The 17,623-nt window shown below is 34.4% G+C and overlaps 1 protein-coding gene across 44 annotated transcripts in view; it reads right to left on the bottom strand.

Moving 5' to 3' along the window:
• CLASP2 (cytoplasmic linker associated protein 2) overlaps positions 1 to 17,623 on the bottom strand; it is a 153,390-nt gene that overhangs the window by 91,694 nt on the left and 44,073 nt on the right. For 37 of the 44 annotated variants that reach the window (XM_045857503.1, XM_045857501.1, XM_045857510.1 and 34 more), the window contains one exon: positions 11,279 to 11,425. In XM_045857503.1, the coding sequence (XP_045713459.1) occupies positions 11,279 to 11,425 (147 nt within the window). Of the gene's footprint in view, positions 1 to 11,278; positions 11,426 to 11,805; positions 11,987 to 17,623 lie in introns of those variants that run through there. The other 7 variants (XM_045857536.1, XM_045857543.1, XM_045857540.1 and 4 more) reach the window with 1 other exon arrangement.

Genomic DNA, 17,623 nt, shown 5'->3' with positions numbered 1-17,623 from the left:
ATAGGAGTTTATGGTTTTTGACAGTGGGTCCCCTAATGGGAGTGCAAAGCCTAGACTTTTACAATTTCTTCCTGATCTTCCATAGTTGTCTTACATGGGCCACTAAACAAAAATTTCTTTAGGGACTTGTCCTTATCAAGTAGTTCCTCAACATTTAATACAGTTTTCATTAAAACAAACAAACAAACAAACAAAACCCTTTCTACATTCATTGGTATATTTTGTTCATTTATATACCACTTCTTGCAAAGTACTTTGTTAGAGTAACCACAGTGATCATTAGGCACATCTGAGAAGAAACAACTGATTTCTGAAAAATACATACTTCAGCTGGCAGAGACCTGCACAAGTATGCGGGAGCAAAACCAGTTAACAACCTCCGAGCGCTGAAATGTAGAGTGAAAGACAATTTTAGAGAGGAATGGAGAGGCGAAGAGTTCAGTGTGAAGAGTTACTACAGTGTATACACAGTTTAGAAAAGTTATCATACACAGGACAGAATGCTACCTTCACCAATTCTAACCCACCAGCCATAGCACACTGTCTAAAACCTTCAAGGGAATGCAGAGATTCTGAATAAATCCAAAATAAGGCCAGAAAAAAATGTGCCTCTGACTAGGGACATACGTAAGAAAGTCTAACTTTGAAAATTCATTCTGATCATAATACCTTTACTATCCAGTAAATTCTGTCTTATGAGTAGGGCCAAGTAAACTACCGGGTAGGAGGAAAGGAAATAGAAATGAAATGGTCTTTAAAAGTCCCACAGAAGCTGCAGAGGTGAAAGGCTACAAATAGCACTAAATGCAGCCCGCCCTACGACTATCCCAGATGTGACAATTAGGGCTCTACACCTGGACATGAACACCGCCAATTTATCAAGAACTTTCATGGCTGGAGTGGTTGATCCCAATCTACCTGACTCTTCTGAGAACCACTTTATATAAACAGAGCTGCCCCCAATGGGAGTGTACTGAGAATGCGAGCTCTGTCAGAGCAGAGCCAGGCTGGGCTCCCCACTCTCGCCTCATCTTTTGTATGCATTACGACTAAACCTTTTCACAACCCAAGTTTGCCTCATGTTTCCCCTCACCTTGGTTTGTCTGTCTAACAAAGCAGAAAAATGATTCCTGCATACGAGAATAATCTATCAAATGAGCTGCTTCATCTCACAGCCATCATTCCATTTTGATACAGCTTTAAAGTTCACCTAAAAAATACTATAAAATACTTACAGCACCAGCAAGGAGAATGGAAACCATAGGAGAGACAAAGAGAGTAATGGGCCCTAATGTCAAATATTAAAGCAAGAAACGGAGAGCGAATGTACATATAAGAGGAGATGTATTTAGATAAAGTAAGTTTGAGAGCAGGCTGGGCTGAAGGGGCAATAATGTTGGTTTCCAACTTGAGTAAAGTCTTCCAAACAGAACTGGGTCAACCATCACACTAAAAGATATCAATAGGCTAAAACAGAATGGAAGAGCTTTGCCCAGAGTTGCCTAGCTACTCTAAAACAGAGACTATTAAATTTTTCTGTAAAGGGTCTCATAGTGAATATTTTAGACCCTGTGGGCCATATGGTTTCTGTTGCAATTACTTAACTCCGCCGTTGTAGCGCCAGTGCAGCCACAGACAATATATAAATGAATGAGCAAGGCTGTATTCAAATAAAGTTCTATTTATGAACACTAAAATTTGAATTTCATTTTGTTGAACTAAACTTAATAGAATGTTGTATGTCACAGTATACCTCAAAAAAAGAAAGACAATGCACTGACTCTACAGATGAATTTGGAACGAACTGAAAGCTTTGCAATACTGTCTTCCTACCCAGGAAAGTAGTATGCCCATTTACCTATGCCTTTTAAAATTTCTTTTAATAAAGTTTTATAATTAAGGAAATTCTATGTTCAATAATAACTACTATTTCGAAGTATAAAGCAAACCAAACAAGAACAAATGAAAAACTTTTGGAGAAAAGATATTAATGAGTTATTAAAAAATACTAAAATAAATGGAGAACTATTCTATGTTCATGGATGTGAAAACTCAGTGTTATAAAGTGCCTAGTCTTCCTAAAGCACTACAGTAATAATCAAGCCTCCAGTGAATTTCTTATGGCACTTGTCAAGCTGACTCTAAAATCTGAAAGAGCAGTGAGCCACGCACTGTTTGGATATACCTGAAGTAAAGGGTGGGGTCCCGGCCCTACCAGATACCAAGACTTAACAAAGCTAGGATAATCATGACAATTAGATATAGTGCAAGGATAGACCAACTCTGAACAAAATACAAAGCTCAAAAATAGACACACTAATATATGAAACTCTGATACGTGGCAAAAAAAGTAATGCAGATCAAAGGGGAAAATAGAAACTATTCAATAATAATATCCTAGAATTCAACAAAATGCTGATATAATGAATTATCAAGTTTTTAAAAAGGTATTTTCTTACTAAATATTAAAACTTATAGTCGACATTATGATCGCCATGGGAAACCAGTATTCAAATCAAATGTTCAAATAAATACTCCAAAAACGACAGAGACCAAAAAGAAGGGCGAATAAAATCACCCAGAGAACACACTTGTAATACAAGTAGGACAAACAGTACTCCAAATTTCATTTTACAAGTTGAATTGCAAATTATATTGAGGAAATATAAACATCCAAGATCAGCAATGTCAACTGCGGAGCCCTCACTGGAGAGAAGACTGAGAAAACAGCAAGGAAGAGGAGGACTTCGGCAGTGGGGGAACACAGGCATCACAAGAGGTTCCCCTGGGGCCATCGGTCAGGAGTACTTAGAAGGGGGAGGTATCCTTTCCAAACCAGGCAGAAAACGACAATGAAGAAAGAGAAGATAAAGACTCAACGGAGACAAAGGGGCACCACAGACTCAGAAGTGGAAAGCCCCTCCAAGCATCCCTCAGTTAAAAAGCTGCATTTCACTACAGCAACAGAAGAGGGCATTTTGAACTAAGAAACAGTAAATTTTTTCCTCTTGGCCCCAAAGGATCACTTGTTAATAAAAAAATATATTCTTAGGACATGTAAGGAAATTTGAATATAGAAGAGAAGTACTTAAACGGAAGTATACAGTTTGAGAATAAATTTACAGAGAATAAAAGGGTTGAAGGAATAAGTTAAATAACACCACAAAGAAATCAGAGAAATCCAAAACATGAAAGACAATGGCTTAGACTCTTTAAAAAGTCAATATTTTGGCTGTAAAAATTGGTAAGGGAATGGTTTCATACATAATATTATGGTATTTTCTTGTATATGAATGGTACTATGACTACAATGGAGTGTGTCTTTAAGTCTTAGAAGTTGTATATTAAATATTTATGGCTGAAATGTCATGATACTCACACTTAATTTTGCAGTTGTTGAGATTAAAAAAGTATGTGTGGAAATATATCTATAGAGACAGAATTAAAACAAATGGGGCAAATTCTACTTATTAAATCTAGGTGAGATGTGTTCACTGCATGTCAGCTTTGCTATACACTCTAAATTTTTCATAATAAAAAGATTGGAAAATCACACATTCTAAGCTGGACTAGGTACAGATAATAAATATATCAGGAAAAAATAAAAGAAACTACATAAACTAGCCAAAACACATACAGTCATATCTCAATTCAATGAAGTAAAGAATATTTAGTTGCATGGACATTAATTGCTCATGCATAAGAAAAATAAATTAAAATAGATGTACTGTTACCTTATACAAAAATAAATTCCACATGTTGTGAATAAACTATCTGTAAAATAATTAATGCTTTACAATAAATCAGACTACTGTGTAAGCTTGGGACTGGACGACAGTCTTTCTTTCAAGACAAGAAATTTGCTAGTCGATAAGAAAAGGATACATATTTCCCTAACACAACAAAAAATTTTAATTTTGATGTAGAAATGCCACAGATAAAGGAGAGACTAAGGAAATATTTGCAACTTTTAACAACATAACAAAGACCTAATATCTTGCCCTGGCTGGTGTAGCTCAGTGGATTGAGCGCGGACTGGGAACCAAAGTGTCCCAGGTTTGATTCCCAGCCAGGGTACATTCCTGGGTTGCAGGCCATAACCCCCAGCAACCGCACATTGATGTGTCTGTCTGTCTCTCTCTCTCTCTCTCTCTCTCTCTCTCTCTCTCTCTCTCCTTCCCTCTCTGAAAACAAATAAATAAAATCTTTAAAAAAAAAAAACAAAAAAAACACCTAATATCTTCAAAACTGTTACAAACTGATGAGAAGACAAAACAGCCCAATTTGGAAAAATGGGCAAGAATAATATATAACTCATATAAGAGGATATGCTAATTCTTATTAATGGATTTAAATATTCTGAAGCTCACTAGAATATAAACTCCAGGAGGACAAGGTCTTTGTTTTCGTTCACTGACATTTCCCAAAGAATACAGAAGTAGCAGCCCACTAAAAGCTTTCAGTAAATATCTGGTGGCTGCTGGCTAGGTGAATAGGTGGATGACAAAAATACAAATTGACAGAAAGAATCACTATTTTTACCCATCAAAATGGCAATAATTAATGACTAGGATATAACGCTGTTATATTTGGTGTTGGAGAAGGTAAAATGCCTTTATTAAAATTAACAACACACACAACCTATGACTGAGCAATCTCATTAATAGGAATCTATTCTAGAGATAAGCACCAGAATTCCCAAGTACGTAAGTGCATGAAGATCTGCATTCCTTGTAATGGCCTAAAGTTGCAAACAACCTGAACGATACTAACAGGGAAACAGTTCATTAAATTATGGTACAACAATAATGTGGAATACTGTATACCTACTAAAAGGATGCAATAAATCATTCTTAATGTTGAAGGATGAACAGATATCTTGTTTTTTTAAAAAAGGAAGTTGCTAAATGTTTACTAGTATGTGGGCAAAAAATAAAATCTAATCTGAATACTAACATAAATGACCACAAAGTAAGATGTGGAAGGATACGTATCAAATTTACCACTGCTTACCTCAAGGCAATGGGATTAGAGGCAAGATATCATTAAACATTTTTTCAAACATCTCTCTAGTGTTTCACTTAACAGTGAGCATGCCTTTTACATTTAAAAAACAAATTATGCATTTCACTTCATTGGTAAGAAACACACAAATTGATTCTAAAAAAATGACGAGTAAATCAAAAAAGTTAGTTTAAATTTACAACATGCCCATCACAGAAATAATGCTTTTTACCAATTCAACTATATTATAATGTATATGATAAATATGAACCTGGAATTATAGTTATTATAAACTTCTATTTTATACAGATCAAGTATAATGAGTCTAAGGAAAAATTCCTCACACGAATGATCTATATTAATGATATTTCACTCTTTTCAAAGACAAACCTTAAATCAATCTGCCTACCCTTATGAGACTATAATTTTCTAGCACCTAAATCTCAGTCAAAATGTGTAGGCAAATGAAGGATGGAAGGACCAAAATGCTAATAATATTAACAATGGTTGGTGGAACAATAAGCATGGACAGCTATCATAATTATCTTTGTAATTTTAAAACTTGAAGTCTCCATATGGTCTCAATGCCTAACATGAAGCCTTGCACATAGTGGGCTCTATACAGCTATAGATAAAAACAATCTATGGAGAGATCGGGTCTTCAGTTTGCCTATTAATTTCAATGCATGTAGCCTGGCTGTTTACATATTTTCTCACTTCTCTTAAACATTCTGAATGCTTCAAAAAATAAACCATGCACAATGAAGTTTCTTAATCACTTTAAGTTTTGTACAAGAGGTAAAAACAGAATAGAGGTCAATGAAAATAACTACAGTAAAACATACATCCTTATACATAGCAGGCAAGTAGGTAACTTACTGACTTACATTAACAATAACATCTGTTGTTAACTCGAATCATATTTATCTTAAGACCAAAGTTAAGAAAGATAGCACCAGGGTATTTTATGACGGACAGCCAATGATATGGGATTCACAGTAATCTAAGACAAAATGGTGACTGGCCAATCCCTAAATTCAAAATTTAAATCCTACTGTTTTGCCATATGGGATAAAAACACTGAGTTCTCAATTCATCTCTATTAACAACTGTCTGATCTTTGATACAACATTTAACTCCATGTTCAGTCTCTCCATCTGAATCAGGATCAGATCATCTTTATTGACCTTTCTCCTTCAGAGCTAAAATCTTCTGGGTTTACTATCTTTTAATGTTACTAGGTTAGGAAAAGAGGATTAAAACAAAACACAAACAGGTTTAACAAAGTTCAAAAACAAAAAATTGAGGTTTACCAGTTAAAAAATTGGATTTTGAGATTAAACAACAAATTCTGTGAGATCTGTTTTATTAAATATGTACGAATTCTCATAACTTTGAAGAAACAACTCTGCTGTTTGCATGAAAGGGAAAAAATGGGCATCATCAGCACAATTTGAGGAAAACAGATATTTGGACATTCTTAAAACCCAGGTCATACATAAATGAAGTAAAGTAAATTTAAATATCTTATAGATGGGTAAGTACTATTGAATTTGAAAAGGTGGTAATTACATAATTATAAGAATTAAAAGTTAAAACTATTTCAAAATAGTCTTTGATACAAAATGGAAATAAGAGAGAATAATGTGTCCACTTGAATGAATGAAAGAGGACAAAAGAACTTTGAGAATTGATAATTTGGTCAATGATGTATCTCAGCCCTGGCTGGTGTGACTCAGTGGACTGAGTGCCAGTTTGGCCAATCCCAGTCAGGGCACACGCCTAGGTCACTGCCCAGGTTCCCAGTTGGGGGCAAGTGACAGACAACTAATCCACATATCTCTTACACATTGATGTTTCTCCCCCTCTCTTTCTCCCTCCTTTCCCCTCTCCCTCTATAAATAAATAAATAGATAGATAGATAGTTTTTTTTAAAATGATGTATCTCAATAATTATATACAAGTCTCAATGACAAATCAGTGACCTCAAAATGTGGTACTCATTATAAACAATAATTATATAAACATGTAATTCAATCTTTTTAAAGAGACTTTTTTTAAAGAATTTTTTAAAAAGAATAGTGGCCAAAATAATTGATACAGGAACAGAGATATTATGACTCAGAAAATAAACTTTAAATAGGCAATTACAACAAGATACTAGAAAGTATTTCTATTTGCAATGAAAAGTTACAGGTTTGCTTATTTCCAAATATTCTATTTTTCTGGGAATCATACTAGTTGAGCTTTCAGATGATAAAATTTATGGATGTTAAGAGGTAGTGGTCATTACTGCAGATTATAACCTCAAAGCAACAAAATCTAGAAGAATCCTTATTTCCCCAGGGAGATTATGGTGGCGGCAGAACAGCAAAGTTATTTTCATGCTTTGCCCACTTATTAGATGCGTGACCTTGTGTAAGTTACTTAACTTTCCCAAACTTTAGTTTGCTCATCAGTAAAGTAAGAATAATAAAGTATCTAACTCAGAGAATTTGAGGTTTAAATATAAAAAAAGTATAAAAACACTCAATAATATTTAAAAAATTATTATCTAAAATACTAAATAATCAGGCACCTTCAGCAATTCTATTCCAAACCATAAAGGAAGTGTTTACCTAGATTCCTATAATGAAGTTACAATTCTTGTTCAGAAAATGGACCAACATAAGAGAATTTTATCTGCCCTGGTTGGTATGGCTCAGTGGTTGAGTGCCCGCTGGCAAATCAGAGGGTTGTGGGTTCCATTTCCAGTCTAGGACACACATCTGGGTTGTAGGCCAGGTCCCCAGTAGGGGGGCGTTCAAGAGGCAACCACACAGTGTTGTTTCTCTCCCTCTCTTTCTCCCTCCCTTCTCCTCTGTCTAAAAATAAATAAATAAAACCTTAAAAAAAGAGAGAAAGAATTCATTTTATCTTTACTCTAATTAGTAAAGCACAAAGGTAACACATCAGTTTTTACAGTAAAATATTCGTATACATCCCCACCCCCTTTATTTAATTTTCCCTGGCTTAAAGGCCACACATTTCTAATATGAGAACAGACTGGAACACTGAGCCAAAGAACTACACACTAAAGATTAAACACAGGCCCTATTGGCTTTAATTAATTGGATAGGATACTTTGCTAAAAATAGCATACATCTCTTTAGTCCTAACATATGTCTCTGGAAGAAAAAAATTAAACTCTAAAACTTCAAAAGTAGATTCAGTCAGGATTCCAAAGAGGTTTGCTTTATTTTTATTTTGGTAATCTTGTTTGAAAGAAATTTGTTAAACTCGGTGAGCTGTGATTGGCTTATACCACTCTTACATACCTGCTGTGCCCACCATGATACCATGTGTTCATTACATACCCAGAAGTAGCAAATAAACTGCCTGGACTGGATCACCATTATATTCCATATAAATTCATGAGAAAGAAAATGTAAACTCTAGAAACATATTAGTCAAAAAGAGAGACGGGGCAACTTTGCCTCCAAGTATTTTAAAGTATCATGTTAACAAATAATTCATCTTCCTTGCTAAGTTTTGAGGAGGCAGATTTTAATGTAATATTAAAAAATTAACTTATCTGGAATTGAAATGGGCTTATATCCTTTCTGGAGGACACTATGACAAAATGAAAGAACATGAAAGATCCCTGCACCTTTAATTCAGTAAACTTTAGAAACTTATTCCAACGAAATGACTGGAGATGTGCTGAAAGGTATACATAAAACAATAATGGCACAGTTTACAACAGAAAATACTGAAAGCAACCTAGATATTATTTAGCCATGAATAGTATTCAATTAATACCTTAAGACAATGAAAAATGCTCAGGGTAAAATACAAGTAAGAAAAAACATATACAAAAGTACACGATGAGTAATGCCAATTCTGTCCTAAGAAAATATTTGCATGTTTAAAAATAATTGGAAAAGTAACTATAAAAGTAATTGGAAGAAAGTACATCATAATTTATCAGTTGATTATTTCAACATGTAGTGGTAATGCAGGAGCTTGTTGTTCCAAATTTTAATCCATGATCACGTATTACTTTAGTCAGATGCTGAATAATCATCTATGAAGAATATTTGAAAGAAATTGCTATGAATAGTGAGATGAGCAACATGACTCCCAATGTCCCTTCTAATTCGAAGATTCTACAACTCTAATAAAACTTTCTACAACTAATTTAAAAATCAATGAGCCTCTGCTGAGAACAGAAAATGTGAATTAAGTTTTCAAAGAAGGACTGAGAGCCAAGAATGATATTAATTTCTGAAGGAACAACAATATCCTCCACCTAATAGCTCTTTTCTTAGATAGAAAATGGGCAGTAAATCTGAATGAGCAGTGGCAAACAAAACAAATATAGAATGAATCTGTAATTGCCAAAAGAAGCAGGAGGTAGAAGAAGGAATGAAGGTCTTTCCCTTATTTTTACCAAAAGGGCCATTGTCTAGACGATGACATTACTCTGTGATTAATGCAATGTAGTAATTAATGACTACAATCATGAAAATTACCTAACATTTTGGTGGACCACAAACTGGAGAAGGGTGGGGTAGTGATGGTGGCAGTGTGGCATTAAGAAAGTCTGTTTCTTTAAAAAGAATATCTGATTTTATCAATTTGATTAACACCAGAATTAAGTGATCTTTTCGGTAAACTACAATTTTAATTTTCATCTAAGAAAATAAAGTAAAACATGAAAAACAGAGCCAATTACAAACCACCAGCTCAGACTCACAACAATATTATATATTATCACTATGCTGTTCAAGTATTATCCATTTTAAGTCAAATGAGACAGTTTCATGAAATAATTATGATAAAATCATAGATTAGAAATCTAGAACTCAAAATTGAGGAAAAACATTCCCCTTGTGATAACTAAAGGTAGCATTGTTACAAAAGAACAAACCATAGTCATATACTTTTAATCAGAGACAAGAATATGTAATAAAAATATGTAATAGAATATGATACTGACATTTGGATGGGAATATACTCCTATAATTGCAAACTAACAGAAAATAATTAAAATACTAAAATATAAATTACTCAAAATATCCAGAGAAATCGGTAAGACATTCCTATTCCACAGTATTTTATTTATCTAGTTATTCATTTATATGCATATTAATGTATAAGTATGTGTATATATTTATTCATAAACATATAAGTGTACATATACCCATACCACCTTTCTTGCTAGTTTTATATGACACATTAGCAAAAAATAGTTAAAATTAAATACTTATGATAGTTTTCCTATATTCAGAATATCATGAGATTTGGAAAACAATGTTTAATTGTATAGAAAGATCAAGAGAACACATCTTACAGAACCTGATCAAAATACATAGTTTATTTCCTTTTTGTTTTTAATAAATGAACGATAGAGAAAAAACAGAAGTCCTAAAGATTTTGATTTCCCCAGCAGTTATCATAAATGCCAGCAGTTATAAATAAAAATAATCTCTTTTCCCAAATTTAAGCACAAATGTATTAACAAAAAAGAAAGAAAGAAAAGAAAAGAAAAGAAAAAGGAAAAACTGTCCTTTTAGTATTAAATATCTACCTTTATTTTGTATAGGATTCATTCTAGCAGAAAAACATGGCAGGAACTAACACCTGGAAAGTACTAGTACATGAAAAAATATCCATTTAAAAAAATTAAAATACATAATATGCTAGAAACAGTTCTAATATGATCAAAGAATATAGTATGTGCAGCATAACTGTATAAAACCTGTTTTTCCTATTTATTATTACCTAATCCACAAACCATTTTTAAGGCAATTTTACTTGACCACCACCCATTTCCTATTGTGACAAATGATTCAGTATCGAAGTATCTTCAACCATTTATTTAATATTGTAGAACTTAAGGTACCCCTACCTAGATAAATGCATGAAAACATCAAGTACACCAGTATTTCTTTAACACTATAGCATCTGAAAATTAAGAGCCAAATTTTTAAAAACCTGCTTCCTTCTTAAAAACAAACAAAACCCCCCAAAAAACTCCCTTAAATATCTCCCTTTAAAAATGGCATCTGAAAAATAAATATGCTCAAGAAAACACTAATTCACATATGTTCTGATAGGAAACAGCAATATACAATATTTTAAACATTTCAAAAAGGCAGCATTCTTCTGCGTGTTGCAAGACTCCAGATCTGCAATCATGCTGCAGTCATGAATAAACATGTTCCTCCGAAGTTCTAAGTACGTGTGACCATATCAAGGACACATCAGATTTGAAATGGATTTACATTACCTCCAACTTTAGGGCCACCTGCTGAACCAGGCTTCCTTGCACTGTTGACAGGATTTCCGGATGCTTTAGGTGCAGGAACCTTGAAGGCTGAAGAAGCTGATGATGGCCTATTTCCATCCACTGATTCTTCATCATCAAAGCTTTTATCTGTACAAAGCATTAGGAAAATGTATTTTAAGAGAACTAAGCTTTGCTCCATTCTCCCTAATACTCAAAAATCAAATAAGCTATCTATAAAAATAATAACTTTTTGAGATATAAAATAAAGCTCCTTTGAATAAGCATTTATATCTTTTCTAATACTATATAAAATAACCCAGTGTAATTTAAAATCAGATTGCAATATTATATTTGCTCCCTATATCTATAAAGTCAAAACATAAAACCAAACATATTAACTCTAAAGATAAAAAAAGGATTTTTCTTTTTTTTTTGCTGCTAATATAAGCATTTTCTGCCAGCTCCTCCCATAGTGCATCTTCCAGCACACCCTGCCTTATGCCTTATACCCAGATTCTGCAACTTACAATCACAGATCCGTTTGCAAATCAGTCGCCTCATTCCTCTGAAAGCTCTTAATTTTCCTCCCCCTAGGATGCTCCCAATGGTTCACATGGCCAAATACAGTAGATGTGATACTAATCAAAGATTCTATCAAAAATAGATAGAAACAACCACAGAACCACCACTGAGGTTTGTGCCGGCATTTTTCTTTCTCTTCCCTGCCCTAGGTACTGTAACAGCCAATCAGCTACAAGGTGACATCATCTTATGGCAGCTACTGCCAGATGAAAGGTAAAAATTCTCCATGTATTTAAAAAATTCTCTATGCAGCTGCAATCTTTATTCTGTATCAAAATTTCAAAGGCATTCAATACTAAAGATTTATAAACCTAAATCTGTATTCTCTTATTTAGCTCACATAAAAATGTATACAAATAAGAAATAAGGTTTTATGCAATATTCATTCTGCTGGTGTGCTTATTATTGCATCAGTAAAACATGGACTATCACAGTGCTCATTAGTGTGCATAATTAACTCTGAAGTCTAACAATTTGCTGTTTATTTAGGTCACAGAAAACAAAATAAACAATTTGTTCTCATAAATGACTCTAAAATATTCTATAAAGCTCCTTTTACAATATTTATGAATGACCATACCAGTATCATCTCCTTGTATAAAGTGAAACACCCCTATCTCCACCCCCACCCCCACCCCCACAAGACGTATGCATTTAACTCGTCTGAGAAGTTGGTTTTCACTAGGACCCTGCACAATCCAACCACGACAAACAAGATGGGCGAGGCAGAAGAGGCAGCTTTACCACAGGCTTCAGATCAATACACCAAAATCTTTTCCTTTCAATATGCTCCCCTTACCTATGCAAATACCCAAATCACAGGGGAATAATCATCCCTACAATATTAAATATATATATATATATACATATATACTTCATATATATATATATTTAAAGGAAATACACCAAACGAGTGTTAAAAGATTGTTTAAGTAGAAACAAGAGAATCAAATAGATACCCTAATATAAAGCCACATTCCATCTCAGCAAGTGTTTTTCTTTAATGGCACAACTTGTAGGAAAAAAAGCGTCTTCTAGTTAAGAAAATATATTTTTCTTTCTTAGCATAACGCTGTAAGGGAGTCATACTTTGGATCACTGAAAACCTTTGCTCTATGTAGACTGCTATGTTAAAAACACTAATACAATTCCAAATAAAGTTTTTTTTTTTGTCATCACCATGTAAAAATGTAGCTAAGAGAGTAGACATACAAATCTACAGAAAGATGAGTACTGAATAACTGAGTAGCCAGAAGTTCCCATGGAAACAGTGTTCTGTTCCTACAAACACACAAGAATTGAAAAGAGTAAATGTCTCTACTATTTTTTAAAAAATTAACTCTTAACATTCTCAAACTCCTGAGAAATTAGTTTTTAACTTCTTATTAAAACAAGGCAGAGAAAAGTACACAAAATGTGACTATACAGCCTCAATGAATTCTCACAAGATGGACATTCTGGTATAACCAGTCTCCAGAGCAACAGATCACTGTATGCATCCTGTGAGCCCCCCAACCAAACCCCCCAAAGTCACAAGTTCCTACCAAAGCTAACTGGTCTTGACTTTTAACACATAAGTTGGTTTTGTCCATTTGTGAACTTCAAATAAAAGTAATTATACAATAAGTACTCTGGTACCTGGCTTTTTTTCACTCAATATGATGCGTGGAAGATTCATTTTCATTACTTACAGTTTTTTAGTAGATGAATGTACCACAATTTATTAATATCCATTCTACTGTTGATGGACATTTGAGCTGTTGCCAGTTTGAGATTATTATAAAATAGTACTCCTAAGAGGTAAGTAAACAAAGTCAAAGGATTCTAAGGCTTTTTACCATTACTGTGGAAGTAGTCACCTTCCCTGGGTACGGTAACTTATTTTAGATTGTAGTAAGTCAAAGATGTACTGCAGTATAACCTTTAGAGCAGTGGTACTCAATGTGGTCCACAACCAGCAGCTGAGCATCACCTAGCAGTATGTCGGAAATGCATATTCTCAGATGCTACCCCAAATCAGAAACTCTGGAGATAGGGGCCCAGCAATCTGTGCATTAACAAGTCTCAATAGTGATTCTGACTCATGATCATATGTAACAACCACTGCCCTACAGCAGGGGTTGGCAAACTTCATCTATAAAGGGCCATACAATAAGTATTTTAGGCTTTGCACACCATATGTGTATAGGTCTCTGTGCAACTACTCAGTTATACCCATGTAGTGCCAAAGCAATGATACATGATATATAAACAAATGGGTGTGGCTATATTTCAATAAAATTTTATGTACAAAACAGAAGGGCATCTGGATTTGGCCTGAAAGCAATCATTTGCCAATCCCAGCTCTAGAGAGACCACTAAAATAAGAGTAAATGTATACATAAATAAACTAGTAAAAGAAAACTGAAATAAAAAATAATTAACTAAAAAGAAACATGAAAGGAGACAAAAGGAAAGCTAAAACAAGTGGATAATAAAGTAGCAAAAATAAAACCAAATATGTCAATAACTACCTTAAATATAAATGAACTAAATATTCCAAGACAGAATTTTTAAAAAGATTTTATTTATTTATTTTTAGAGAGGGAAGGGAGGGAGAGAGACAGAGAAACATCAATGTGCGGTTGCTGGGGGCCGTGGCCTGCAACCCAGCATGTACCCTGACTGGGAATTGAACCTGCAACGCTTTGGTTCACAGCCCATGCTCAATCCACTGAGCTATGCCAGCCAGGGCCCAAGACAGAATTTTTAAAACAGGTTGCCTAAATGAAATATACTTTCCATCTAAGGTCACATTAAAATAAAAATTAAAATGACAGAGACAGCCCTGGCTGGTGTAGCTCAGTGGATTGAGCACGGGCTGTGAGCCAAAGCATCGCAGGTTCGATTCCCAGTCAGGGTACATGCCTGGGTTGAAGGCCACGGCCCCCAGCAACCGCACATTGATGTTTCTCTCTCTTTCTTTCTCCCTCCTCCTCTCTCTAAAAATAAATAAAATCTTTAAAAAAAATTACAGAGACAGACCAATGCACACACAAACCAAAAGGAAGCTGGTACAGCTACACAAACTTCATGCAAATCAACCTGAAGAAGCATTACTAGAAGCAAAGAGACTTAACAATGATAAACGGGTAAACCCCAAACCCCAAATCAGAACCTTAAATTTTTAGAAACCAGTAACACAGCTTCAAACATATGAAGCAAAAAAATGAAAAACTGAAAAGAAAAATAGGCAAATCTACAACCATAAACGGAAATAAATTTTTAGCCACTTCCAATAAAGTTATATCTTTTTGGACTAGAAGCTAAAATTCATAAACTACATCATCACAAGCCCCCAATTAAAATTAGTCTGCAATTTATTTAGAGATTAAAATATGCTAGGCTCAAAAATATTTTCTTTTTTATGTCTTATCTTTTAATGTATTAAAATATCAAGTCTATATTAAATCTCAGGTACCTATTTATTTTTATAATCTACATACTAAAATAAATCTGTGTTATTTTGAGGTAGGGTTGAGGTATACACTAAAAGAATTACTCCTTTTATTAAAAACATTTTTTTCCACATTTTCTTCTTGTTGTTCAAGTACAGTTGTCTCCATTTTCCTCACACCACCCCTCCCCACCCCAGTCACCCCCACCTCCCACCCTCAATCCTACCCCCCTTTGGCTTTGTCTCTGTGTCCTTCATACATGTTCCTAGTAACTATAAAATACCAGAACAAATCAGTTATATTTCTTCCTAGCACCTCTCATTTCCTGAAATACATACTTTTACGAGTGAACTAAAAGCTGGACTAAAATGGGCAGAACTTTTTCTTATTTATGCTAGAACCCCATTACCTACAAGAACCCCAAGATAACTATCATAGCTAACTCTTCTTCCTGCTTCCTACACTTGCCCCCACCCTCTAATTTTTTTCACAACATAATGTGTCCTGAGTTGAACAAAGTTACGTCACATCACTGCTCAAAATCCTCCTCTGACTCCATAAAAAGGCCTACCAGTACTCCAAGGCCTATGAGATCTTAGACACCACGTAGGTTTCTAGAACTTCATCTTCTATTCACTGTTCATCGTTCTCTCCAACCCAGCCTCTGCTGTGACTCGTAGTATCAAGGTCTCTATGCTTGTTCCCTTTCCCTAAAATACCCTTCTCCCTCTTAGCCACACTGTTTACTCACTTCCTTCAAATCTTGACTCATCTATTACTTTCTCAAACTGATCATCTTTGGTTACCAAGATGGTAAACCTTCCAAAATTCTGACACTACTGTTCTATCTGTATACCACCATCCTTTTTCTCCCCCAGCACTTACCATTTATATATCTTACTTATTTCTCTCTGCCCACTGAAATGTACTGTCTATTAGGGTGAGAATTTTTGTCTATTTTGCCAACTTCCATATCTCCAAAACGTGGACATGCTCAGAATGGCATATTGCATAGTACAGAGACTTTTGCTTTCCAGTAAAAGCATTAGTAGGTTATTTGAAATGCAACTTCTAAGGTAAACAAACTATACCAGTGGATAAAATGTACATTTAAAAATACCTCATGAAAAAACAATAAATACCTGACAAAACAGTAAGAAATATAATAATAAAACTGCTATATTTGAACTGCTATTCTGAACATCTATGGGGCAAAGGGAACAAAATTCAAAACCTACATGAGATGCAGACTCTAACAGGAGAGTCCTCCCACCAAAAGCTGGTGTACCAAACGTGCATACAGTTGCCTTTGAACAACATGGGTTTGAACTGTACTGGTCCATTTACGTGAGGATTTTTTCAATAAACACCTGTACTGTTTAGATCCGCACTTGGGAGTCCAGGTGTGGAAGGCTATATGCATTGATCTACACCATTTTATATAGAAAACGTTGGTATCCATAGGGGTCCTAGGTCCACTCCTCCTTGGACACTTGAGGATAGTGATGTTTGGGGGAGTCAAAGGTTAGATGCACATTTTCAACTGCATGGGGGGGAGAGTACAGTTGTTGAAGGGTTAAGGGTACTCTCAAAGTTAAAGTGAACCATGAGTAAGTCCTTAATTTCTTATAGTCTTTTCAAACTCTTCTGAAAAGGTGTGGACAACAGAAAAGTCAATCAAGTGGCGCACTTCATTTAGGTCAAATGCTTTGGGCAGTCAAGACAGTCAAGCCCTTAAACTTGGTAGGTCTACACTTGTGGTACTCCCAAGCAACAGCCAAAGCAAACCCAAAACTTTCCTAGAAGAAATTCTCTGGCCTCACATTATTTGCAAAATAATTTTCAAAGGTCACTCAGCATGAGAGGAAACAAGATGCCATGAGCAAGAATACTTAGAAAAAACAAAGACAATAGGAACAGATCCACTTTAAATACTAAAGTCATCAAGCAGAGACCATAAAATACCTATATACTTAGAAGCTTTTATGAGGGAAGCTTGAAAATAACTTCAGGGATGAGAAAATTATTAAAAAGTGACATCGATTTCTTTAAAACAATCAAGCAGAGCTTCTAGAAATAAAAATAATTGAAATTTAAATTCAGTGGGCAAGCACAACAGTACATTAGACACAGCTAAAGGGATCACTAGTGAACTGCAAAATAAATCAGAAAAAAAATTACCTAGGATCCACATAATAGGTGCTTTAATATTTACTGAATAAACAAAGAAGGATCAAATACAGAAAGTAACCTATAAATTATAATTATGTTTTAATTATAATTTAATTAAATTATAATTTAATTATAATTAAAATTATAAATTAAA

Source organism: Phyllostomus hastatus, unplaced genomic scaffold (genome assembly GCF_019186645.2).
Source record: "Phyllostomus hastatus isolate PE091 unplaced genomic scaffold, TTU_PhHast_1.1 phas_scaffold_129, whole genome shotgun sequence".
Classification (NCBI taxonomy): domain Eukaryota; kingdom Metazoa; phylum Chordata; class Mammalia; order Chiroptera; family Phyllostomidae; genus Phyllostomus; species Phyllostomus hastatus.
This window is presented reverse-complemented; position numbering and strand designations above follow the sequence as displayed.